At 50.4% G+C, this 25,960-nt stretch overlaps 1 protein-coding gene across 1 annotated transcript in view; it reads left to right on the plus strand.

The window, feature by feature from the left end:
* The first annotated feature begins 514 nt into the window (after positions 1-514).
* The window catches only part of POU2F3 (POU class 2 homeobox 3), a 49,827-nt gene continuing 24,381 nt past the window's right edge, over positions 515-25,960 (plus strand). Inside the window, exons 1-4 of the mRNA XM_054176139.1 lie at positions 515-800; positions 5,844-5,897; positions 6,561-6,629; positions 20,222-20,256. Of these exons, the coding sequence (XP_054032114.1) occupies positions 515-800; positions 5,844-5,897; positions 6,561-6,629; positions 20,222-20,256 (444 nt within the window). The remainder of the gene's footprint in view (positions 801-5,843; positions 5,898-6,560; positions 6,630-20,221; positions 20,257-25,960) is intronic.

Consider the following 25,960-nt stretch of genomic DNA (forward strand, 5'->3'; position numbering starts at 1 on the left):
GCTCTTAGCTTTCCTTTTCCTGCTGACTGTTTCACATGGCATCATCCAGGGTCTGCCCTCACCTGGGGGATGCAGGGCTCAGCCACACAGGCTGCTCTCACAGCTGGCTCTGAGCAGGCACAGGATTTATCAGAGTGGCCAGAATGGAAGTGAAAGGGCTGCTGGAAGGGCTGTTCCTGCAGCTTGGACACCTTCCCTTCTGGGCGCTAGTGGCTGCTGCCCAGCCTGGCTCGATGCCTTGGCCTCTCCTACCTGTGCACAGCAATGGGTAGAGCCAAGAGCCTACCCACGAGGGATCACCTGGGATCTGGGGGGTTAGGGGGGTTGCCACCAAAGCCCCTGCAGTCCCCCCCTCTGGCAGGCCAGCGGGCAGGTGCTGTGGGGTGTATCTGCGCAGCCGAGGGCGGGCAAACCACCTTCCTTCCTGCCTCCTTCCCACCCCACCCCACGCCCTGGTAGCGCTGCAGGGACTCATCCATTCCCGAGTTACTAATATGCAAATGGAGGCTTTTGCATGGGCCGGGCGCCAGGCTGCTGGGTGTCAGGGCACCCGAGGGAGCCGGAGGTGGGGCGAGGCGTGGCACGGCGCTGCATGCTCACCTGGCCCTGCATGGCAACAGGCAATGGAGCTCTAGGTCCCTTCGGCAGCGGACCCACGCCCGGTTCGAGAGGCAGCGGGTGGCAGAGGAGCGAGGGCAAACTGGCAGCCCCTGGCAACCTGGGGCTGGCGGCAGGAGGCTGGGCACACCGTGGATTTCCCTCCAGCAGCAGGATGGTGAACCTGGAGTCTGTGCACGCAGGTAAAGGGCATTGGAGGGAGGATCGGGTTGGAGCTCACCAGGTAGCTGGGACCGCGGGCTTGGGCAGAACCTGGGATTGCTCCGATTCCTGGGATCGCTCTGATTCCTGTAACCCTTCCTCTCTCCTTTCCCTCTGCTTCTCTCTCTCTGGAGTCAGCTATCACAGCCTGGTTAAGTGCCCACATTCCCAAGTGGGGATGGATGCTGCCCTGAGCCTATGCTGGTCACTGCCAAGCTGTGCCCATACTGTGGGTGCGCTGCACACGCCGACAGCTCTAATGTGGGTTGTGGAGCAGGGCACAGTGGTCTCTTGGGTACCTGGGAAATGGGCATTTAGTGCCAGACATGTGGGTCCAGCCATTGGGACAATGCTGGGAGGAGTGAGAGAGGATAAATTCACAGAGGGGTGCAGCAAGGGTGGAGGAGCCTGCGTGTGCACGAGCGCAGGGTGGGATGTGGGTTGGAAGGAGAAAAGTTGATAACAAAGCGGGAAATGGACAGAGAAATGAGTGAGGATGGAGCTGTAGGAGGCTGGGTTGAGCGAAGAATGAATGAACAGGGAGAATCAGAAAGAGGGAGACTCCTTCCAGGGAGCCTGGTCCAGATGTACAGCCTAGGGAGTCTCACATCCTCCCCGAGCAGAGCTCCCCTCTGCAGTCATTTGGGGAACAAGAGCAATCCCTGCCAAATCCTTTGGAGCTGTGCTGAGCTGAAGGGGGGATTCTAGCTTCTGCCCCCAGCTCAAGCCCCCATGCTCCAGGGGAAGGACTGTGTCCCTGGGCATGCTACAGCTGAGGGTGACACCGAGAGAGGAGTAGAACAGTGGCAGCAATGAAGGCCAGATCCTGACAACCCCTTCTGTGGCACTAGCAGGCAACAGGGTGCTGGGGACATGGGAACTGTGTGCCCTGCTCATAACCTGTGTCCAGTGCTTTGTGCAGCACAGAACACTGTGTTGTCCCAGGGAGGGAGTGGATACCTCCATCAAGGTGCCCCAGGCTCATTCCCTTTGCATGTCTGTTGGCACACTGCACTGAACCTCAGGGGTCTGGTGGTCCTGCTGTGTGAAGGGGACCCTGGGGTCCATGTCTGGTGCTTCTAACCCCTCTACAAGCTCACAGGCAGGCCTGCAGTCAAAGACAGATGCTGAGGCAATGCCACTGGGCCAGCAGAGATGGCCAAAGCCTCTGCTCCATGCCTGCATTGGCAGGCTCTGGGATGCCAGCAGCCCCTTCACGGCTGGTTGGCATCCCCAGAGCAGGTTGGCTCCCGTGCCAGCCACAGGGAGGGCAGCTGGGGAGCCCCCAGCATTGCGGCCAGCCGCAGGGAGAGGCTGTGGGGAGCAGGAGGCTCCTGGTCTTGGCTCAGCCTGAGCCTGACTAGTCTGAGCACCTGCACTGGGTGTGCTTCTGTGTGGTGTCTCTTGGGGACGCAGCCCCCGCAGGCTCCTATCCACCCAGCTGCTTTGCTTGTGGGCGACTCCTTCTTCATGAGAAGATTCCCCAGATCGATACTGTGCCCTGTGTCAGAGCCGGTGGCATCAGGCCCAGCCTGCAGCTGGCCAGGTGCAGGCTGAACTTCCACGCTCAGATCGTCCTTCCCTGCCGCCTCTCGAGGGGCCTGAGCTTTACACAGCTGTTTTGCAGGGAGGGAGGCCAGCCTGGCCCCCACCACTGCCACATGCCAGAGCCCAGCGCTGGAGGGAGGAGGTTTCCCCAGCCTCATTCAGTACGCTGAGCCCCGCAGAGCTGCTTGCAGAGGTGTGCTCTGTTCCTTGCCTGGCTGTGCAGGGAAGGTGCAGGGAAGATGCAGTGTGCAGGGTGAAGGTGGCTGCTCGGGCTCCTGCCTCTCTGCTGAGAGGGTTTCCCTGCAGCACCGTGTTCCCTGCCAGGTACCACTGCCTCCTCCCCAGGCATCTGGATATTTCACCTTCCTGCAGCCTCCAGAGGGGCTCTGGCACCTAAAGCACAATAAATTCAATAGGCTCCAGCTAATGGGCTCAGCCAAGCTGAGTTCCCACCACCATCACCACCACCACCTTTGAAAGTCCTCAGGGTGGTTTACCCTCGTGCCCATGTCTGAACAACTACAAGGAATAAGGGCTTGGGAAAGTTTTATTTGCTGACACCGTTTGTCTCAGCAAAACCAGAGCTGCAGATACATCCAGCAGAAGTGGAGAAATGTCTGCACTGGGCTGGGTGAACAAACCAGACTGCCCCTGCTCCAGGTATGTTTGCTAGCTGAGGTCTAGCAGCACCTTTTTAATATGGCCCAGGCCCCAGTGGCGGCTCCTAATAGGGCTGTGGTTAGGAGCTGGGTAGTCCTAAGTGCATTATTTTCCCCAGAGATTGTTTTACAACCTGCTCATCCTCCACACAGAGCTCAGCCTTGCAGAGCTGCGTGGCAGGAGCCTGCATTTAGCTGGACTCAGAAGCCTCCCAGCCTGCCTTTTCTTGAGCTGTTTTGCCCGATGGGGTGGGGTGTCAAACCCAGATGCATCACTCCAGCCTGGTTTATGGTGGAAGGCTCTTGGGTGTCTGTGTAAAGGTGTTGCCTTTATCTTGGCCACACTTATAGCACATTTAGAAGTCATTCCTCTGCATGTCTGTTCCTTGTTCTCAAGGAGTGAAGGGTGAGAGACCCTTCTGTGCTGAAGGGTCTGGAGAACAGCAGCTGAGGGAACTGAGCTTGTTTGGTCTGGAGAAGAGGCAGCTGAGGGGAGAGCTGCTTGTTCTCTACAGCTTCCTGAAAGGAGGTTGGAGTGAGGTGGGGCTCAGTCTCTTCTCCTTAGTATCAGGTGATAGGATGAGAGGAAATGGCCTAAAATTGTGCCAGGGGAGGGTTAGGTTGCAGATGAGGAAAAATTTCGTTATGGAAAGAGGGATCAGGGATTGGCACAGGCTGCCCAGGGAGGTGGTGGAGTCCCCATCCCTGCAAGGGTTCAAGAAATGTGTGGCCATGGCACTTGGGGCCATGGTTTGATGGCCATGGTGGGGTTGGGTTGATGACTCAATGACCTTACAGGGCTTTTCCAGGCAAAATGATTCTATGATTCAAAGTTTCCCTGGAAGATGACTGGTACTACACCAGGTGTGCACAGGTCTACGAAATGTGGCCAGCCCCAGACCCCTCAGAGCAGTAGATTTTGATCTAAGAGCTTCCCTTGGCTTTTATTCTGTTTTCTTTTCCCCCTCCACCAGATACTTGAGCTGTAGTAACTTGTGTACATTTCTGATGGGAATTTGAATCTTTGTGACAATAACATTGTCCTGCTGTGTGTCAGAGAGAGCCAGTGGGTGCCTCATTCTCTCCTGACTGCAGAAGGAGGGATGGAGAGCATGTGAGAGGTCATCAAGTTACAGCAGCAACCCCTCCTTTCCTCCCCACCCACCCCAGGTTAAATGGCAGAGGGGCTGAGAGCTCACTCCTGGGAGAGTGAAAGAGGCTTTTGCACCTTTCCATCTTCTGCAACCCTAAAGAGCTCCTTGGTCTCAGGGCTTAGCTAATTTTCTTCCTCCACCATGCATTTTGGGCTTGATGATCTTTGAGGTCTCTTCCAACCTCGGTGAGCCTGTGATTCATTTGTTATTTGTGTGCTCACCACGAAACCTGCATGACTTTGTTTTGCTAACCTGCAGACTTCATCATTAGGGCAAGCACCAAACTTCTGGGCACAGCTTGTGATTCCTCCCCCCCCCCTTTCCTCTATTCCATGAGAACTTTGTCATTTTTTTTATTCTTAATTTTTTTTTTTGAAAGATACTTTTTGGCAGCAAGCAAAACTTTGTGCTTTGTAGATTGCTTAAGTTAGGGTCCCTTGGCAGTATTACAAGACAAGGAGATGTTTATAGCTGATGATAATTACTCTTCCTGCAGTAGAAATGCTTAGAAGCCCCACTAAATGTTCATGTTTTAATTGCAGTGGATTGACTTGAAGGGGAAAAGAAATCCCACAACTTTCCCCCCCCCTCCCCCTTCCTCTCTCTCTTTTTTCCCCTCTCATTCCTTAATAAAACTTAAAGAAAGGAACTTTCTGAAGTCTGTGGATGCTTCTGCAACCCATCTCCAGCTAAAAACTATTAAATCTTGTCAGGTTTGGGGTCTTTTTTTTCCTTCCTTCCCCCCCCCCCCCCCCCCCGGTTTTATCTACTTATTCTTTCTTCCTTTTCTTGTTGCTGAACAAACAGCTTAATAGAATAATAGAATAAACCAGGTTGGAATAGACCTTCAAGATCATCAAGTCCAACCTATCATCCAACACCACCTAATCAACTAAACCATGGCACCAAGCACCCTCTCAAGTCTCCTCCTAAACACCTCCAATGATGGGGACTCCACCACCTCCCCGGGCAGCACATTCCAACGGGCAATCACTCTCTCTGTGTAGAACTTCTTCTTAACATCCTCCTTCGAACTTTAGCCTAAACAAAGCTATCTACTGTTGTCCAAACAGCAAATCATTTGCCATTTCCCCCCTGCAAGTTTGGAGAGGGGCAAAGAAAACCTGCACACCATAGAAGGGCTGCCTGCTTTGGTGTGAGGGAGAGGGCAGTAGGTGTAAAACCCAAACCTGTAGGCTTCCTCTCACTCTTTTGGCCGCTTGGACACAAGACAGGGCACCTATAGGAGAGAGAGGAAAAGGTTTGCATGATGCCTTCCACCTGCCTTTTCTACCCCAGCTAAAACCACAGCAAACAGTAGCCCAACTTCCATTCTGTTGTTATTAACCCATGCAAATGGGATGACTCCTGTGGCCAGGATTGGCTGCAGGGAGCTCATGCAAATCAGTTGGTTCTTTGTGGAAAAAAAACCACCCAAATAATTATTACACGCATCTAGTTATTTATTTATTTGTCCATTTCTTTCCCCAACTAGCCTGGAAAGAGTTAAAATTCCCCTGCAAAAGGTAGAAGAGGGCGAGGGGGGTGTCCGTCTGAATTTGAATAGATGTTCTTCCTCCTTTCACTGGCTCCTGCTTTGGCTCTTTGCAGGAGGAGATGAACAACCCAGAGGAAAGTTAACTGTTGCCACCTTTTCTTTCAGCTGTCCCCGAAGGAGAACGTGGCCCCGGGTGTGGTGGCAGCCATCACTTCAAGGGTAAATGGCAAGTTTATTGGCATTGCTAAGGAGAGAGGGGGAGGGGGGCCTCTTCTCGCTCCTGGGCTCGGAGCTGTTGAGAGAAACAAGTTGAGTTTGCAAGGGAGCATGAGAAGAGAGCCTCTGCTTCCCTCTCTGGAAGCATCTTGCTCTGTGGGTGGCTCGCCGAGGGCAGCTTCATACAGCACCAAGCACCAGCGTGGCTGAGCCAGCTCCAGGGACGAGGGAAGGATGTGGAAGCTTGGAGGGATCCTCTTCCTCCTCCACAGGTGTGGTGGAGGACAGCGTCAAACTGTGAGCCGCAGCAGCTTGGTCAGGAAGGCTGCATAAAGCTCAGAGGAGAGGCCACTGAGGCCGGGAGGGTTCCTGGTAAAACAACTCTTTCATCCTCTGGGCTGGAGAGGAGTGATGCAGGAGGTGAGAAGACAGCAGCAAACTGGGGAGAGGGAAAGAAATGAGGGGGATGCAAAGAGCAACAGGAGGGAAAGTGCATCCTCGGAGCTGATGAATATTCTAGTGACTGTATGTTGAGGAATCAGAAATTTGAAAGTCTGATGGTTTATTATAATTACACATTCATTTGTGCTGTTTAGTGGAAGCCACATATGCCTGTTGCCTGGGACTGTGACCTGTCATTAAAATCAGTTGTGCCTCCTCTTGCAGAGATGAAGATGAGCGGTGATGCGGCAGATTCCACAGACACCCGGCACGAACCCGACCAGGTGGAGCCAGGTAAGGAGGGTCCAGGATGTGGGGGGCAGGCAAAGGAACCTGAGGAAGGAGGCAAAAGAAAAGAAAAGGGGATGTGGGTGCTGGAAGTTTCTGTCCATGCTGTGCTTGACTCCTGTTGCTGCTACGCTGTGCTCCTCCAAGCAGCCTGGGAGTTGATCAGGAATGCGCTCTGGGCTAGGGTCGTGTTCCTGCCTTGCTCAGCGTGCAAGATCCTTCTGTACCAGCAGTGAAGCAGTCTGTGTCTCACTAATGTCCTCCGTGGCTTCAGCATGGAAATGCTCTCCCATCTTGCCAGCGGCATAATGGCCCTGGAATGGTCTCACTCAGCTCAGTTCAGCACAAACAGCTCTGCCTTTCACGCAGGGTTCCTGTCGGGAACATTTCCTCAGAGAAACCTCCCTGGGGACTAAGCCTTTTTTTGGCTTAGTAGAAAAATGGGAGGGACTTTGGGAATAGTCAAATCCAGCTAGGTAGCTCCAGCAATAATTTCTCACTGCTCATCCTGAAGCTTGATTGGTTTTCTCATCTCCACTACTCCCACCTGAGGGCTGCTCAGGCTCTCTGCCACTCCGCGGCTGGATGCCTCAGTTTTCCTGGAATGTGGAAGACTGCAGAACCCCTCTTTGATCCTTTCAAGGTGATAGGGGTGGTGTTAGCACCGATTTTTTCTTTTTTTTTTTTGCCTGGCTACCCATCAGATTCAGCAGCAAAAGATCAGGTTTGTGTCTTCTGCCATCACTCCTGATGGCCACCGCCTGCAGAGGGCTTCCAAGGCGAGGCCTGGGGTCTGCGCTTTCACCGTGGCTCATGGGCAGGTTCCCTCTTAGGCAAACAAACAACGATGAGAGATATCTTCAGTCCCCAGTGGGTATAGCAAACCAAGATTGCTAGCAACCATGAGACTCATCTGGAGGCTTGGAAATAAACACCTTTGACACCCCAGAGTGCTAGAGACAGCATAGAAGAATCATTGTTCTCCGGGTAATGAAGACCTCTAAGCTTGGAGGAGCTGGGGGGGGGTGGGGGGGGAAAAAGCAGAATAAAACTTCACATGGAATGATTTTATTATTTCTTTTCTGGGGGAACACAGTGGGAGGGGGAAGAGAGATCTTGGTAAAGCCAGAGAACTCTAGGCAGGTTTTAATGGGGCTAGAACTACCCAGTTTTAAATGCTGAGGGACTAGAAATCCTCTGTGCTTTCTTCTAGTGTGGCGGTTTGGTCCCTCTGACCCTTTTCTGTCCCTTTGGCCTGATCTGCCTTGTGGCTCAGGAGCAGGACAGAAGGGAAGAGGAATCAGTTTACATAATGCAAGATTAAATAAAATGAATAAACCCAGGAAAAAAAAAATAAACAAACCCAGGGGAAAAATAATTAAATAAACCCATTAAAAAAAAAGTTAAATAGACCCAGGAAAAAAAAAATTCAATAAACCCAAATTAATAAACCCAAATTAATGAAATAAACCCATTAAAAAAAATTAAATAACCCAGGAAAAAAATTAAATAACCTCAGGAAAAAAAAAAAAACAACCCAGAAAAAATAATAAATCCAGAAAAAAAAATAAATAAACCCAGAAGGAAAAAAAAAAAAAAAGAGAGAAAAAAATTAAATAAACCTAGGAAAAAAAATTAAATAAGCCCAGAAAAAAAAAAAAAAAAAAACCAGAGAAAAATAAATAAGCCCAGAGGGAAAAAAGAAAATAAATCCAGAAAAAAAAGACCTGGGGGAAAATAAATAAATAAATAAATAAATAAACCCAGGGGAAAAAAAAAATTGAATAAACCCAGGGAAAAAAAACCCAGAAAAATTAAATAAAACAAAAAATAAACCCAGAATAAATAAAATAAACCCAGAGGGAAAAAAAAAATTACAACAATCCAGAATAAAATAAAATAACCCCAGAAACAAGCAGGGAAATAAAAAGGAGAAAGGTTTCCTAATAGCAAAAGTGTCCTGAGCTTTCCAAGCCCTTTCAGAACAAACCGACCCTGGTAGCTGTTGCAGGGGCTGCAGTTCGGTACCAGAGCCTCCCAAAGCGCTTTGTGTGCCTTGGCACACCGAGCTGAAGGTTGGCAGCACCGACCCAAGGTGAGGGAAGGCTGCACTATGGTGAGCTGGCTGGCTGGTTTTGGGGCTGACTGTAGTGGGAGGCTCTGGCTGCTGCTGTTGTAGTCAATAGTGGCAAACATTGAGGACGCTTGAATGTGTTCAGAGAAGGGCAAGGAGGTTGGGGAGAGGCCTCGAGCACAAGCCCTACGAGGAGGGGCTGAGGGAGCTGGGGTTGTTTAGCCTGGAGAAGAGGAGGCTCAGGGGAGACCTCCTTGCTCTCTACAACTACCTGAAGGGAGGTTGTAGCAAGGAGGGGCTTGGTCTCTTCTCCCAGGCAACCAGCACCAGAACGAGAGGACACAGTCTCAAGTTGTGCTAGGGGAAGTTCTTCACTGAGAGAGTTGTTAGCCATTGGGATGTGCTGCCCAGGGAGGTGGTGGAGTCACCATCTCTGGAGGTGTTCAAGAGGGGAATGGATGTGGCACTGGGTGCCACGGTATAGTCATGGGGTCTGTGGTGACAGGTTGCACTTGATGACCTTTGAGGTCTCTTCCAACCTTGGTGATTCTGTGAAACAGGCGAGAAGCTGGCACACAGCTGATGGAATAAAACCTGGTTTTCAGCTTGAGCCTCCCAGCCAGCCATCAGTGTGAGCTGTAGCACCTCTTTCTGGTGCTAATGGAGAAAAGAAAGCAGAGAAGTGAGGTCAATTTGTTTTAAAACAACAACAAAATGTTTGCAGCAGCATTAGCCCTGCTCTAGGAGCCTTCAAATCAAGCAGGGAAATCAGGACGAGTAAATCTCCTTCATTTGCAAGAGTGACACTTCCCTGAGGACTGATAGAAGGAACCTGTTGCAATTATTCTTCTTTCTAATGCAGTCCTCGTGACTGGCTGAGCTGTTCAGGACCTTCAGAGATCACCTCCTCAGACTTTCAGCTGTGATGAGAGACACTGCAAGGGGTTAGGAGCTTCTCCAGCAAGCAACCACAACCTGATCAGCCCCTTGCAGGGCTCCCAGAGAAGAGGGTGGCCAGGGCAGGACACACATTATTGCTCAGCTGTGTATCGTAGAATGGTTTAGGTTGGAAGGGACTTTAAAGATCATTCAGTTCCAACCCCCTGCCATAGGCAGGGACACCTCCCTCTAGCCCAGGTTGCTCAAGGCCTCATCCTACCTGGACTTGAACACCTCCAGGCATCCCCAACCTCCCTGGGCATCCTGTTCCAGTCTCTCACCATCTTCACTGGAAAGATTTCTTCTCAATCTCCAGTCTCAGTCTGCCCTCCTCCAACATAAATCCATTCCCTCCTGTTCTATCACTACAAGCCCTTGTAAAAAGCCTATGTGATGGAACCTGGCACATCAGCCCCAAGCCCACAGAGGCTCTGCCTCAATGCTTTCCCTGCCTCCACATCCCTGCCAGTTCCTTGGGTTGGGTGCTATTTTTCCCCCCTCCTCTTTCCAACCATTCTGTTTACAAACAGCAAAGCTCTTTGTACTGAACTTCCCTGGAAGTTTTTATTTTCCCTTCTGCACCTTGTTAAGAGGACTATTTACTGCAGCACCTAATAATGTTTTGGTTTCTAGCTTCATGTGGGAAAAAATCTGTTTCCCAATGACTCCTTAATTGAAGACCCATTTCCTAATGAATGGAACCAACCCACCGCAGCTGCCCAGGGGATTCTTGTCACCCCCAAAGAGAAGAGGGCAGCTACCAACCACCCTGACAGTATCACAGCTTGCAAAGAATGGAAATCCTTCTGGGTGCAGATTTCCAAAAGCCTTCCATCACCCAAAGAGAGGCAGAGTGGTCTCAAAAAAGAAGAATTAAAAGGAAAGAAAACAAAATGCTGGAGGGAGCTGGGTGCCAAAATGCTTTTGTAAACCAAGCCCTTGATCTAAAACTGAGGCCTAAAGATCTGATGGGAAGTGTCAGTAGCAGGAGCCATAATCTCACCCTTTCATATCTCTGCCAGTTTTAGGCTTGGAAGGGGGAGGAAAAGGGAAAAGAAAGAAAGGGGGAGAAAAAGGTAATTTGGCTCATTGTTGCACTTTGAAAGTGTTTTAAATAATTGTGGGGCTTTTTCTTTTCTTTTAATTTCGCTCTTTTTTTTTTTTCTTCTTTCTTTTCTTCTTCTCCTTTCTCTCCCCTGCTTTCTTCTCCTTTCTCTCCCCTGATTTCCTCTCCTTTCTCTCCCCTGCTTTCTTCTCCTTTCTCTCCCCTGCTTTCTTCTCCTTTCTCTCCCCTGATTTCCTCTCCTTTCTCTCCCCTGCTTTCTTCTCCTTTCTCTCCCCTGCTTTCTTCTTTTTTTTTTTCTTGAGAAAATGCTCAAAATTGTTCAGCTCTCACTGCAGTTGAGGAAAGTTGACCTTCCCCCCCCCCTTCTTCTCTATTTGTTTGTCATCCACACCAATGTCAGAGAAAATGCTTCAAAGCTTTGTCCAACCCCCCCTTCCCCCCCCAATATTTTTTCTTTATTTATCCCACCCCTCCAAGCCCAATGGTTGTGGTGAATTTTCGCCTCCCCTTGCCCAGTCCTGCGAATCTTAAGCTCTCCTTTACTTTAGCTCTGCATTTCCACTCCCTCAGAATGTGTGTGAAGGGGAAAAGAGGGGAGGGAACAAGCACAAGTTTCTCCCATGAGGGCTGGGGGGTGGTGGGGGTGTTGAACTGCCTTCCCCCATCGCCCAGGAGCTGTGTGGGTCAGCCCTAGTCCAAGCACTGCGTCACCTCTGCACTTCGGGGGTCCTCTTCACCCTTGCTTTAACGCCTGGCATGGGGTGGCTGCGGCTGGGCTCGCAGGCAGCGCCGCTGACTCCATGGGGGGTAATGACAAGCGTGAGCTTTATGCCCTGGCTGCAAGCTCTTTTCATCTTTTTAAACTGATGAAAGCCATGCCAGCAAGTTCTGGGCTGATTTTTTTTATGGGAACTGTGGGGGCTTGGCACTGCAGAGTGTCGCCCCTGGTCTTCCAGCCGAGGGGCAGAGATCTCCCCCTTCTTGTGGTTTATCTAAGCCCTCTCTATCTGATGCAACAAAATGCTGAGGTGGGACTTGCCTCTGTCTGTCTGTTTGTTTGTGTCAGACACTTGTTCCCCGTTTATCTGTTTGATCAAAACAGGTTACACCAAGCAAAGCTACTTCCCTTTGATTTCATCTGTTGAGGCTATGGGGGGGAAGCCAAAGCTTTAACAAAAGGGCGATAGGGAAGCTCTTCAAACGCAACCATCGGTAACTGAATAGCTGCAGGCGCTCCGAACATCTTCCCTCCCCGCCCTGCAACCCGGGGAACTGGCCAGCCTGCCAGGAGCCCAGGGCGGGGTGTGCAATGGGCAGCCCAGCACCCCGGGAGAGGAGCTGGGGTGTGGATGTGTGGGTGCAATAAAGGACAGCCCCACGGCATTGCCCCTGCCCCCTGCAGCAGCTGCTCTTGCTCCCTGGGGTGACCCTGCAGCTTCACCCAGCTGTGTTTGGTTCAGTTTTGGGTCCCTCATTACAAGTAGGACATTGAAATGCTGGAGCGTGGCCAGAGAGGGGCAACAAAGCTGGGGAAGGGTCTGGAGAACAGGGCTGGGGAGGAGCAGCTGAGGGACCTGGGGGTGTTTAGTGTGGAGAAGAGGAGGCTGAGGGGAGACCTCATTGCTCTTTGCAATTCCATGAGGCAGGTTGCAGTGAGGTAGGGGCTGGTCTCTTCTCCCTAGTATCAGGTGGTAGGATGGGCAGCAATGGCCTGAAATTGTGCCAGGGGAAGTTTAGGTTGGAGATGAGGACAAATTTCATTATGAAAGAGTGATCAGGGATTGGCACAGGCTGCCCAGGGAGGTGGTGGAGTCAGCCTCACTGGAGGTGTTGAAGAAACCTGTGGATGTGGTACTTTGGGACATGGTTTAGTGGCCATGGTGGTGCTGGGCACAATCATCTTAGAGGACTTTTCCAACCCAAACAATTCTGTGATTCTCTCTGCTGGCTTCATGGGGAGGGCACACACAGCCAGAAAGCTGAGTTCTTGGCCTGCTTTTGATTCTGCTGGCCATGGTAGCTGTGATGGTAACCCTCCCAGCTTGGGTAACCTGAGTGCATTAGGAGGCGATAAAGCAGGTATCCTCTCTCTCAGGGTAAGAAAGACCCTTTCCTTTAAACCCCAAGAAAATGCAAGTGGTAAGGAGCTGTGATGCATCTGCTCCTATGGTCTTGCAGAGTGTCCCTTTTGAGGGGTTGCTCTTCTGAATGTCATTCTCCTCCCCTTCTGTCCTGAAATTCAGCCAGCTTGCACCTGTGAAAGGATGTCAGCACAAGACACTTTCCTCCACTGCTGCCACAAGACTCCTAAGGCAGAGCAGGAGAGAAAACAAAGGCAGCTCTGAAACTGGACACCAAAACTTCCACTTGAGCAAAGAAAAACCCCTCCCAGTGCCCTGGCTCCTGGATCAGTGCATTTTGCATGAAATCCATGTTGGGTAGGTGGGAAAACTGAGCCCCTGTCTCAGTCTGCCTCTCTGCCACAGGCTACCTGAGCAAGCTTAGTTAAGTCTCTCTGTGTCCCTCAGCTGTGAGTGAGGATCCTGATCTTGTCTGGAGACCTTCAAGACCCAATCTGGATGCATTCCTGTGTGATCTGCCCTAGGTGATCCTGCTTTGGCAGGGGGCTGGACTCCATCTCCAGAGGTCCCTTCCAACTCCTAACATTCTCTGACCCTACGATGCTATGATTCTGTGATCTCCTCTCCCCCTTTTTGCCAGGGTGTAAGCTCTTGGGTGCTGATGCTGCTCTCTCCAGCTCTGGGCAGAATGCAGCCCTGATCTCTGCTGGGCTCTCAGAAAGCCATTTCAATTGCAGGTGTCAGGGTAGGATCTGGCTCATGCTGGGACAGGCTCTGACCTCTGTGCACAAGCAAGGGCTGTCAGGCTGAGTAGTGCAGTGCCCGGTGCAAGGGGTGGGTGGGTGCTCAGCTCATGCAGGGGGCCCTCCTTGTTGAGCTCAGCAGGCCAGCTAGGGGCTGCCCACTCTGAACATTCCTTCTTCTGCCTCCTGTTGTCACCTTTTCACATCAAGCTGGAAACAGATTGCCAGGCCAAAGTCTTTGGAGGAAACGCCCTGGCCCCACGCTGAGCCTGGCCCTCGGCTGCGCCTTTGCTCTCCAAGGCTTAGCTGTCCCTCGTGAAACTTTCCTCAAAGCCTCCAGGATTCCTCTTGTCTCTTCCCCCCTGCAGCCATGCACAGCCCCAGGACAAGTCCCAAAGAAATGAAAGCAGCAGCAGCAGGGCTGGCAACAGCTGGTTGCTATGGCAATTGGGCCTGCTCGGGATTTGCATAAGGCTGATGATTTTCATAGCACAGCCACATTTAAGGCAAGCAGGAGAAATTTCCATATTCCCAGCTCTGAGTCAGTTGGGGCGTGGGGGAGGCCAGGAGGGGGATATTTGAAATTCAAATGAAGGTGATTAGGGTTTGAGGTTAGGTTTTTTTTTTTTTTTCTTTTCTTTATTTTTTCACTCTCTCTCTTTTTTTTTTTTTTTTTTGTTTCCCTTAAACATCCCATTATGGAAGAGGATAAAAAAGGATGGGGAGGGGGGGAAGGGGAACAAAAGGCTGGTTTGACTTGAATTAGAGGGGCAAAGGAAGAGCTGGTCTGATCTGCCTCTTGCCTCTGGTCTAAGAGAAGAGACTTGCCCTCTCCCAGCACCTGCAGGTGAAATGTTTTCCGTGGGAACAACTCTTGCCCTCGGGTTTCCTTCTGGAAGGTGCCTGAGTCTCCCACACTCGCTGTCCTGCTTTATCCCCCCTGCTCCCAGCCCCACGTGAAGGCTATATTGCACCCAGCTGCAGGACCAGAGGATGGGATTTCTTTGAGGCATTGCTGCCTAAGGAAAGGCATCTTTATAACCCAGGGATTTCCACCCAGATGAAACACTCAGGTCTTCAGTGAAAGCTTCCCCTCAAGTCTGTAGCCATCTGAGTCAGCACAGATTCACTTTTCTTGCTAACAAGCCATAACTTTCCCATGGAGATGCTCTGATGCCTCGGTGTGGTCTGTTTAGGTCTTTAGAGCAAACAGTTAGCATGAGAACTGCAGCCCTGACTTGCCCTGGCCTCCCAAATTCCTCATCCTGTTCACACTTTCCCCTGTTCCTTCTTAAAGTAAGTCTTGGGAACAACAAGCATCACAGCAGGGCATGGAAGGACCCAGGGAGCTGACTGGTGCCTGCTCAGCTTCAGTTTCTGCTCCTCAGTGCCACTGGACACAGCTGGAAGGACTCAGGTTTAGCCACGAAAGGGATAGAAGCTGCTTTGGGTGAGCTCCTACCACCCAGGGCTTTTTTCTACTGGTTCTGGAAAAGTCACTCCTCTGGCTGCTGGCACCAGCAGTGTGAGGGCTATGACTTGGTGTTTGCTTGAGTCTCCAGAATGAGTTGAAACCCTGAAGGGTGCATTTGATGCTGACAATCTTTTTTTGCTTTAATAGAACCACATCCTTCTGAGGGCAGGTGAGCGTTTTGCTTCGTTCACAGCAAGTGGGGCAGGGATTGTTTATGGTTGTAGTAATTGTTGCCACTCTTTTCTTCACCTGCTCTTGAGTAATCTCTCCTTGACTTCACACCTTGTTTGAGGTGAGAGATTTGATTCTTGTCTCGGTTAATGTGAACAAATTAATAGCTCAGCTTCTGGAAAATCCACATTGAAAGGCGCTCTGCACCTGGCCTCCTCTGTCGGTCCCTAGTGCCATTGCGCTCTATCAGCTGCAGTGCTGAAATCTTCAGGATAGGTGAGATTAATCTTCACTTTAGAGATTCAATACTTTGAGGCTGAAGCCTGACCTCTTCACCCCGGGGTCCTTGTACAGTCAATGATGACAATAGGTATCTCCAGGAGGTGATTCATCTCCCTGCTGCCTATCTTGGGGGCGAGAGGAATTGTCCTCTGGAAGCATACAGCTTCCTCTCCATGGCTGTAAAGGGAGCCTAGAGCAATTGGCTCAGAATTAGACACCTAAAAGTTAGACATCTAAGCCCAGGCAGCTGAATCCCCTGCCTGGCACTGTTCCTCCATCGCTGTTCAGCTGTTCTGAATTTCCCTCCCAAGTGCATGCGGCAGAAAACTGATTCCCTGTGGGAATTCCCCAACACCTGTTAAAGATTGAAATCACTTTCTCATTCCCTGTCCCAGATCAAACTGTGAGGTGAATTAAGTGTGTAGCTAGGTGGGAAGGGGGAGAAGGTTAACCTGGTTGCAGCCCTGTTGTCACTGGCTGGGAAGCCACAGGTGGCTGTCACCCGCCCCCCGTAGGTGGCACCTGCATGTGTCTGCCTTGTGCAGGTGCAGGCACACTGCAGGCTTGATTTCACTTCTCTCCCTTTTATCCTCAAGTGCTGGACTGGCTAGGTGACTTCTAGTGGGAATCCTGTTGGTTCTGATCAAGCATTTCTTTCTCTCTGGTTTTCACAGCAAAAGCTGCGTTGCAGGCAGGGGGAACAGCAGCGGGTGGGGGGAAGCCGTCCGGAACTGCTCTGCAGCTCCCATCCCCAGAGAAAGCTCCCCAGGCAAACTCGCACCAGATTTGATGCCAGTGCTATGCAAAACAGCTGCCAGGTGAACCAAGGAGAGCAGCACAGTCCTTGTCTGCAGCCCTGCAGGGAACCAGCTGAGCTTATCGCTGCTGCTTTCCCTCTGTCCAGAACACCCATAAAGAGAGCAAGGAAGGCTTGTTTGATGGGGAAGCTCCCCAGAACCGTAGAGCAAGGGGCTTAGAACAATCTTTCCCCATTTAAATCCCAGGGCTTTCCCAATTTGATGCAATTTAAGGAGGGGAGGGCTGCCTCTAGCAGTTGCTGGAGCCTTTGGATACCATTGTGTCTGGCTGGTGTAGCAAGAGGCAAGTTGTTGGCTGGTGTGAAGCTCCATTAAAATGAGCGGAGTCCTGGCAGCTCACAGCAGCAGAGAATCTGCTGCCACCTTTTATTTTCCCTTCTTTTTATCTCCTGCAGCTAGAAAAGATTAAATCTTAAGTGCAGCTCCCTGTTGTTTGAACTAGACCGTTCCTTTAAGGAGAGAACTGAGTGCTTTGGTGTGAATCCTGATGTTGGCAGAAACGGGGAGCAAATGAGTCCACTTCCAAAAACCAAGCTACTGATTCAACTGAGAGAGGAGAGCTGTTTATCCCTATCCCACCCAAATCTTGGCTTTGCAGCTGGAATTGGTTTGGTTTTACTCAAAAGCAAGGTTTAGCTGAAAGAGAAAAGGACAGGGTTTGTCTGCAAACCAATCAGTGCACCAAGCACTCGCTGGTCCTGCTGCAGCCTTTGGAGAGATTTGTGTATCCTGCTCCCATTTACATAACCACTGGGAGCAGAAATCACCTCACCCACTTTTAAATATCTCACTGTTGGACATCTAAGCCTGAACTAGTTGCCCCTGGGTCCCTTTGTAGTCAATACAGAGAAATAGTCATCTCCAGAGGGCCATTCATCTCCACTTAAGATAGGCATCTAAGATAGGTCAGATGAATGGCCTCTGGAGGTGCCTATTTCTTCTCACTGTCTACCAAGACAGCCTGGGGCAGTTCTGTCAGACTTAGACACCCAAGATAGACTGAGTTAATGTCAATCTCCATGCATATGTGCAGTGTGCTCCACTGTCACAAAACACCTGGCTGAGGTGCTCCCAAACACCCCTGCTGATCTGCAGCGGGATGAGCCTGGGAACAGAGTGTGTGACTTGGTGTGTGGCTGTTTGGCCTTGCAGGGGAGGAAAGGAAGAAGAAAGGCAGGAGTTTGCCAGCTGCACGTGCTTGTGAAGGGAGGAAGAAGTAAGGGATGGGAAGCTGGGAGGAGGAGGAGAGAATATGCTGCAAAACTTGAGCCTGGTGGCAGTGATGTGGATTGCAGCTCTTCCAGCTGTGTGTCTCCGGTTCCAAGTTTTTGGGGTGTAAGATGGTGACTCAGAGCCATCATCACTGGGACCTAGGGATTTCCCTCAAGGCCTTTGAATCTTGCCTCGTCAACACGCTGCATCTGAACAGGAGCAGAACTCTTGCATCCAAGAAACCAGAAATTACCTTTTCCTTCCCAGTCTGTTTCAGCAACTGGGAACTGTATTTCCTCCTCCTCTCCTCCTGGCTTTTCTTCCCTTCAGCTACTGTACCTTTAGATTGCATCAACCCCCTGTGGGTTTCAAAGGTAGGCTCTGCAGGCCTTGAAGATCCTCACCCAGTGCTGCTCAGGTGTGTGGATACTGATTGCAATCATCTATTAAGACTATCAGCATTCCCATCGTTAGATGTGCAGTTGTTGGCTCGTGGGGTGTAGAGCTGGAACGCAATGAATGAACAAATTCCTCAGGCAGGAGCAGCTGGAGCGAGGTGGTCAGGGAGCAGAGAGCTGCAGCGAGAGGCAGGGGAGCATGGAAGCACCTGGCAAGTTGGAGGTTGTAGCAGAGGAGGAATTACCTGCAGGAAGATCCAAGACCTGAGTCTGGGAAAAGAAAGAGCTTGGAGAAGCAGGTCAGGAGGAAGGGGGGAAGTGAGAGCAGGCTCTGGCACCACAGAGATGCAGACAGGCTTGGGGAGAAGGTGCAGAGCTGGATCTAGGTTGAGAGTTCACCTGGAGTAATGTGTCCCCCTACACAAGAGGGATGTGGACCTGCTGGAGCAGGCCCAGAGGAGGCCACAAAGGTGATCAAAGGGCTGGAACACCTCTCCTACAAAGACAGGCTGAAAGAACTGGGACTGCTCAGCCTGCAGAGGAGAAGGCTTCAGGGACAGCTTAGAGCTGCATTTCAATATATGAAGGGAACCTACAGGAATGCTGGGGAGGGACTCTTTAGAAGGACTTGGAGTGATAGGATGAGGAGCAATGGTTTGAAACTGGAGCAGGGGAGATTAAGGTTGGACATCAGGAGGAAGCTCTGCACAATGAGAGTGGTGATACGTTGGAACAGGTTGCCCATGGATGTGATTGAGGCTCCATCCTTGGAGACATTCAAGATCAGCCTTGATGTGGCCCTGGGCATCCTGGTCTAGCTGGAGGTGTCCCTCCTGCCTGCAGGGGGTTGGACAAGATAATCTTTGAGGGTCCCTTCCAACTCAATGCAATCTGTGAAGGCAATTTACATCTGGTGAGAAGATAGAGGAGGCTTCAGAGGGAGGGGGCCAGCAGCTTGTTCTGCAGTGGAAGATGCTCTGCTGTTGTTTGATAGTGAACACCTATAGCTCAGCCCAACAAGAGCAACACAAGCAGCTTGGTTTCCACAGTCAGTGCTGCTAACATGCCGCAGATTACATCTCCAGAGCTGTTTCTAGACAGCAGAGAACAGAGTGCCATGAAATTGTTATCATTGACTCTCTCAAGTATTTTTGCCACCTATGAATAATTGAACCAAGCACACTCCCCACTGAGGAGCTCAAAGGCCCATGCTGATTCACCTGGGAGTATCACGTGCGTGGTGCAAGCTGGAAAGCTGTGTGCTAGGTCAGGCTGGAGGCTCGCTCACTCGAAGGCAAGGACTCGGTGGGAGAGTTGGACCTGCACTCCTAGCCTGCACAGCCTCTCTTTACTGCTTTCCAACCTTCTTTTTTTGTTGTTTGCAAGAGAAACATGAAGTGCTGGAGAACTGATGTGTTGAAGCTTGATCAGATCTCAGGGCATGGTCTGTGCTTTCTGGGGAACGTTATCCTGGAAAGAAAACAGGAGGAGGAGGCCCCTGGGGGCTTGAGCCGGTGGGATGTGAACAATTTAAGGCTGTTTATCACAAACTCACTTGGACTGGAAGGGAATAACTTAGGGAATGGGTTGCAAAGGGAAGGGGTTTCTTGGGGTTGCCTTTGCAACCAAAGAGGCTTCGTGGAATCCCTTAAAGCATTCATATCTGTGGAGCACACAACCTCTCCTCTGTGATGTTCTTGATGAATTTGGCAGGTGTGATGGTAGGGGGGGGGGGGAATGTTTATCATCAAAGGGGAATGAGTGAGGGCCTGTGCAGTACCTTCAGGCTGAAACCTGTCTGATTTTTTCCCCCTGTGCCTGCCAATCTCTTTTGGAATCAAGGAGACGCCTCTTGAGCACAACCCCACGGCACCCTCCGTTCCCTTAGATATCCCATAATTACTCAGTGCCACATGGGATCCTTAAGGTCCCTGGTTAGCAGCCTTGGCCACAGCAGTGCTGGCCTCTCCCACAGTCAGTTCTTGCTTCTTATGCACAGTGCCTTGGTCCTGGGTTTCCCTGGAGATTTGTAACCTCCTCCAGCTTGCATCTGCTGGAATCTCCCTTGCACTCAATGAGCTTTCCCCCACCCTTGCTGCCTGGCCAGGTATTCCCCAGGCAGCAGCACTCCTGCTGTGCTTCAGCAAAGGCTGATACCACCAAATATTGCAAAAGCTGCTGTGTTCACATGGACTCCACCTTTCTCCTCCTCTCCTTGTTCTTACAGTAAGCTGAGCTGGGCCAGCAGTGTGTACGTGTGTGTGTGCTAGGTGATGGAAAGTTTCCATCCATGCTGACTGTCATTAACACTGAGATGTTCTTCTCTTTGTTTCATTGTAGGAAATGAACAGAATGGGCTGGACTTTAACAGGCAGGTAAGAAGCTCCCTGGGTTACCAGGTATTCTCCTGCTTCCTTGAATGATTGCTTTTTAATTGCTCACCTTGCTGAGTCTCAGGCAGCTAATTCTAAGAGATAAAAAAACTCCCAGGTCAGAAGCTACCATTAAACAGACCACAGAAGTTCTTTCCAATTCCCTTTGTGGGATAGAATGACAGATTAAAGTTCTGGTTTCCAGGCCTCCCTATTTCAGAGAAGTTCAGCTAATTATAGAGTTTCTTTAAATCATTTGCTTGAGGCTTTTTAATTTCTCTCCCCCCCCAATCATTGTCATTTAGAAACAAGAGGGACCTCAGTTACACTGGAAAATGTGCAAACCCTGCCCCAAAGCCTCATGCAGTTCTCCTGCTTGTGACACTGGTGCTGAAAGCAGTGTGGTATGCAAGCCCAAGAGCACCAGGCTGACTCACAGACATATCAGTAAGGGCTGAAGATGAGAGGTGGTTTGAGGTCTTGGAGTGCGTAGGTCAAGACCAGACCTGCCTGCAACAGCAGATTCCTCTGTGCAAGACAGCAGAGAAAGGGACAGCAGGTAAAAGCAAACCCTAACTGTGAATGGATGTGTGAGGGACTGTTGGTTTTGCTGGGTCTGCTCTCATCCTCCTGCTTCGTACAGCTAAAAGCAGCTCCTGCCTCACTGAGTGCCTGGAGATGTTCCCATCTGTCTCTGAGAAGCCCCTGAACCTCACACCAGAATTGCAAGGGGAGGAAGGGGACAGCGCTCCAGAAGCATTATGGATCTTGGGTCCGTGCAGACACACTCTCTGAGTCCAGAGCTAAGGATTCCTGTGACCATCAGTGGAGCTGGACTCTGAAAAAGAGCAGCTTTAGAAAGCTAACCCACTGCTGAGTGCAGGACTCTGGGGGCTGCCTAGGGAGCTAGGGTGGGGAAAGCAAAAGTGGCTGTAACTCCAGGGGCAGTCACCAGCATTTGGAGCTGATGCCAGCACTCCTAACAGTACAGCAACCTACCTGCTCCCAGCCATGCACCCCCTCAGTTCAAGGGTTGCAATCAGGCTTCCTGCTAGCAGCAGGTGGACAGCTGAAATGACTTTCCTGTCCTTCAAGCTGACCTTGGTGGCTCTTGTCTGACAGATGTCAGCAAGCTGCTGGTTGCTTGTTTGGTTTGGCTGCGGTGTGGGGTTTGGGTGGGTCGTAACTTCCTATCAAAGGTGTCTTAACACGCTCAGCCATCTTCCAGGTTTTTGGAATACTCAGGTGGAAACAAAAAGCCTTGTGTCTCCAGCTCTGTGCATTGCAGAGCCCAAAGCACAGGCTTTCTGCAAGCCAAGAGAAGGATCTAATCTGCTTTATAAGGAGTGATAAAAGAAAACTCCCTCAAGATAGAAATGAGCTGTGAGAGGACAAGAGCCTTACATGCTGCAAACTTTTCTGATGGCAACACCACAGAGGGGTTAGAACTAGAAGCAGGGCTGAGGTTAATCAAGGAAACATCATTGACTGTGGTGAAACTGTGCTCTCCTTTACACCCACTGAGCGTCTGACCTGACCTTTAAGGTCCCGGTGCCCTGCACATCACTGAATGGGCAGCTGCTGGTTGAGTTGTGGGGGCAGGCAGCTTTGCAGTCAGTTAAGTCTGAGCCAGAGTCTGCTTGATTAAAAACATCCTCTTCCCAAACAGAGACTGTGGGTTTGTGCCAACCTTTCCTACCAGTTGCTTCCCACTCCTGGTTTTCCCCTTCCACCAAAAGGCTACAGCAAAATCCCTCTCATTTGTACCAGCTGAGTAACTGAGTAGCAAACCAGACTGGACACTTGTCACAGAAGCATAGAATTGTTCTGTTTGGAAAAGACCTCTAAGATCATCAAATCCAACTGTCAACATTAGACCACCATGGCCATGAAACCATGTCCTGAAAAGCTTAATAAGCAAAAGCCTGTGAGCAAAGTAATCTTAGAGTGGTTTCTAGAGTCATTTTAGAGTGTTTTGGTGAAAATCATTCAATTCGGCTTGAGGAGGGGAGATTGAGACTGGAGATTAGAGAGTTGTTCTTGAGAGTGAGGGTGGGGAGACACTGGAACAGGTTTGCCCAGGGAGGTCATGGATGCCCCTTCCCTGGTGGTGTTCAAGGCCAGGCTGGATGAGGCTTTGAGTAACGTGGGCTGGTGGGAGGTGTCCCTGCCCATGGCAGGGGCGTTTGAACTGGATGATCTTTAAGGTCCCTTCCAAGCCAACCCATTCATGACTCCCCCAAACAGAGACAGTGTCTGCAGAAGGAGCTCTGCAGTGGTGCCACTTGGCATGTCCACGAGAGTGGACACAGGCATGTGCAAATGGCTCTTTGTCTCCCTCTCTTGGTCCTCCCCAGGCCCTCTGTAGGCTTCAGCCATCATCTTTATCCCAAATGAGCATGAGCCCAAACACCCACAGCTTGCACACAGCTTGCACACAGCTTGCACACAGCTTGCACACTCACATCTCAGGCTGACCTCAGCTATTGGTGACTTCACCCTCAGCTCAGCAAAGAGATTGCAAACGACCAGCCAAAGGAAGAGGGGAGATAGGGGAATATCAAAGTGTTTTCATGTAAAATCAGGTGCTGAGCTCTTTTCATTATGGATGGAGGTTGGTGGGGGTTTAATTTGGTTTTGGGGTTTGAGGTTGATTTTGGGTGGCTTTTTTTTTTTATCCTTCTTCTTCTCCTCCTCTCTCTCTCTCTCTTTTTTTTAAACCTTGCAATTCAAGTTTTCAAACTGAAGCCAGAGAAGTTTGGTTTGAAACCCAACTCCAAACCAAATGCAAGAGCTGCTGAGCTCTCTTTGACTTTATTTGGAGTGCTGGGTGCTAATCACTTTGAAGATCATAAATCTCACATCATTTAAGCCTCTCCCCCAGTCTTTGTAGATGGCCTACATTTCAGGTCTGTTTCCCTCCCATGTTATGCTCCAGGCGGGAAGAGAAGGGTGGAGTGACCTGGTTAGACCCCTTGGTTGCCTACCAATTCCCTGCTGTGGCTGCTCTCACCCTGAAAATGGGGGGGGGAGGGGAAGCTCTTGTGGAGTTTGAGGTTTTCTTGCAGTTTGTGGGTCAGCCCTGAGCTTTATGAGAAAGCTGCCTTCTGATCCCTCAACCTACTTGGCAAACATTTCTTCCCCCCTCCCCTCTTCAAACTCTCCTCCCACCTGGATGCAACAGTAATTTGTATGTGAATGAGAGGGAAAAGGGTGTGTATGGAAAAAGAAGAATCTGCTGCCTTGCCCATCTGGTTTGGCTTTTTATTTAGTGAGTCTAATGCTGGTTGTTTCCTGTTTATATCAAGGGAAATGCAAAGAGACAGTAATAAACTTTCACCTTCACTGCTGGCAGCCTGGATAGGGACATCTGCTTCTTGCTGGTTTGGGTTTGTGTCAGGGATAGAAATGAGCAGCTCAGCAAATGAGGGCTTTGGAGTCAGAGAATCAGAGAAGTGTTTGGGTTGGAAAAGCCCTCTGAGCTCATCGAGGCCAACCATCAATGTAACACCACCCTGGCCATCCAACCATGTCCCCAGGTGCCACATCCACACATTTTTGAACACCTTCAGGGGTGGTGACTCCACCATCTCCCTGGGCAGCCTGTTCCAATGCCTGACTACCCTTCATGTAAAGAAATCTTTCCTGACATCCAATCTAAGTCATGGGCATTGATCAGGACCAGGAAAAAGTCTGATTGAAAGTGTTGGAATTGAGCTTTTCCTCAGTGTAAGGTGGTGCTGAGCCTCAGCAGGTGCTGCTGCTGAGGTCTCACCAGCTCCTGTTTGATTTCCTCATTGCACAGTGCTCAGCCTTTAAGGAAATGACTGCCTTGTTTGGTTTTGTAGATGGCTCTGGAGAGAGCTGTTCTAGAGAGCCAGATAATTCACCACCCTTTGTCTGGAGTTGATCCCTGAGATAATATTGGCTTTGGGAATACGCAGCTGGAGCAAGGCTCATGGATATGGGAAATGACAGGGCTTGTGTGCTTGGCTGTGAGTGTTATAGCCCAGCACAGGGCTGTGCATCAGCCCACAGCTGGAGGAGGAATGTGCACAGAGGCTGAATCACCAATTCAGTTTCCATCAGCAAAGTGCTGTGCAGGACCATCCACTGGGCCTTGCAGCAAGGGGGGAGGAATGAAGGCTCAGATCTCCCCTCCTTCCAGAGGACTGTCTCCATGCTCTCAAGCACTGAGCTGCACTCCAATGCTGGCAGTCAATGTGTTCTTTTGAAATCCCAGAGTGCCAGGTTAAAAGGGTCCCCACAAATCATCTGGTCCAACCTTTCTAGGTTGCAAAGGGTCCCCATGGATCATCTGCTCCAACCTTTCTAGGTGAGAGTGGAGTAGAAATGAGCTGGCCCAGCACCCTGGCAAGCTGAGGCTTCAAACTGTCCACCGTAGGGGAATCCACTGCTTGCCTTGGGAAATTATTCCAATCTCTAACTGTTCTCATGGGGGAAAATTGTCTTCTGGAGTCCAAGGGGAACCTCCCAAGCAGTAACTTGTCCCCATCTCCCCTTGTCTTCTCCATCCTCCTGGTAGCCAACCTTTATCTACTGATAACCTTTATCTACTGATCTACTGATAGGTTGGACTTGATGATCTTGAAGGTCTTTTCCAACCTGGTTGATTCTGTGATTCTGATCCAATAATGTCTCCACAGAGCCTTCTCTTCTCAGGGTTGTGCAAACCCAGCTCTCAGCCTTTCCTCATACAGCAGCTCCTCCAGTCCTTCTTATCATTGAAGCAGAGCTTCTGTGTTACCAGTGCTGGAAGGGCTCAGCAGGGCTCGCAGGTGCTCCCTATCCAAATGTGTTGCGCAGTTTTATTGCAGCAAAAGGCTAACCCTGGCAGACAGGCTGTGATTTGCTTAATGCTAATAACAGCTTTGATATTTGTATCAATGGAAAGGAGATCCTGCAGTGGGACTGCACAACATTGAAGACAGCCAAGCAGGCACTCTGCTTGTTTGAGCAGCCCCAGCTTCAGCACAACCTGAATTTTCCTGTTGGTTCTTTACTCCCATTACTGTCTCTGGCTTAAACCAGCCAGGGGATTGATCTCTTTTCAACAGGCTTCCTAGAAAGAGGATCTGGGGATGGATTTACCTGGAGGGGGGGGGAGGAAAGGAGGGAATCTGGAGATGTATTTCTTCAGCACACAAAGAGAAGCATCCAGAACAGAATAAAGAAGTGAGATGTGCAGTTGAAGTGACCTCACATTTCATATGCACCTCAGCTCAGCACTTTGATTTGCACATTGCCATTCTGGACTGTTGCAGTCAGCAGGACCTGAGCAGTTTGGGGCTTTTTTTGTTGGCCAGTTGAGTGTTTCTGGTAGTATATAATAAAACTGCTGAGGGACAAGGACCAGTGAAAAATTCCTCCACTCCAAAATCTGTTTCTGGTGGGAGCTGCCCCTGCCCATGGCAGGAGGGTTGGAACTGGATGATTTTTAAGGTCCTTTCCAACCCATTCTATGAACTTTATGAATCTATGATATGAGAAATTCAAGTGGGCAAAGCACAGCTGAGATCTAAGATCACCAGTGGCTCTTCTCAGTGCCATTAGTAACACTCTGACCTTGTTTGGTGCTTTCCACCCACATGTCTGAAGGTACTTTGCTAATGAATTTAGCATCCTGATGCTTCTGGAAGGTAGGGAGGTGTTTCACCCTGTCCTACAGAGGAGGCAGAGGCAGGCT

This window comes from Dryobates pubescens, chromosome 34 (genome assembly GCF_014839835.1).
Source record: "Dryobates pubescens isolate bDryPub1 chromosome 34, bDryPub1.pri, whole genome shotgun sequence".
Classification (NCBI taxonomy): Eukaryota; Metazoa; Chordata; class Aves; order Piciformes; family Picidae; genus Dryobates; species Dryobates pubescens.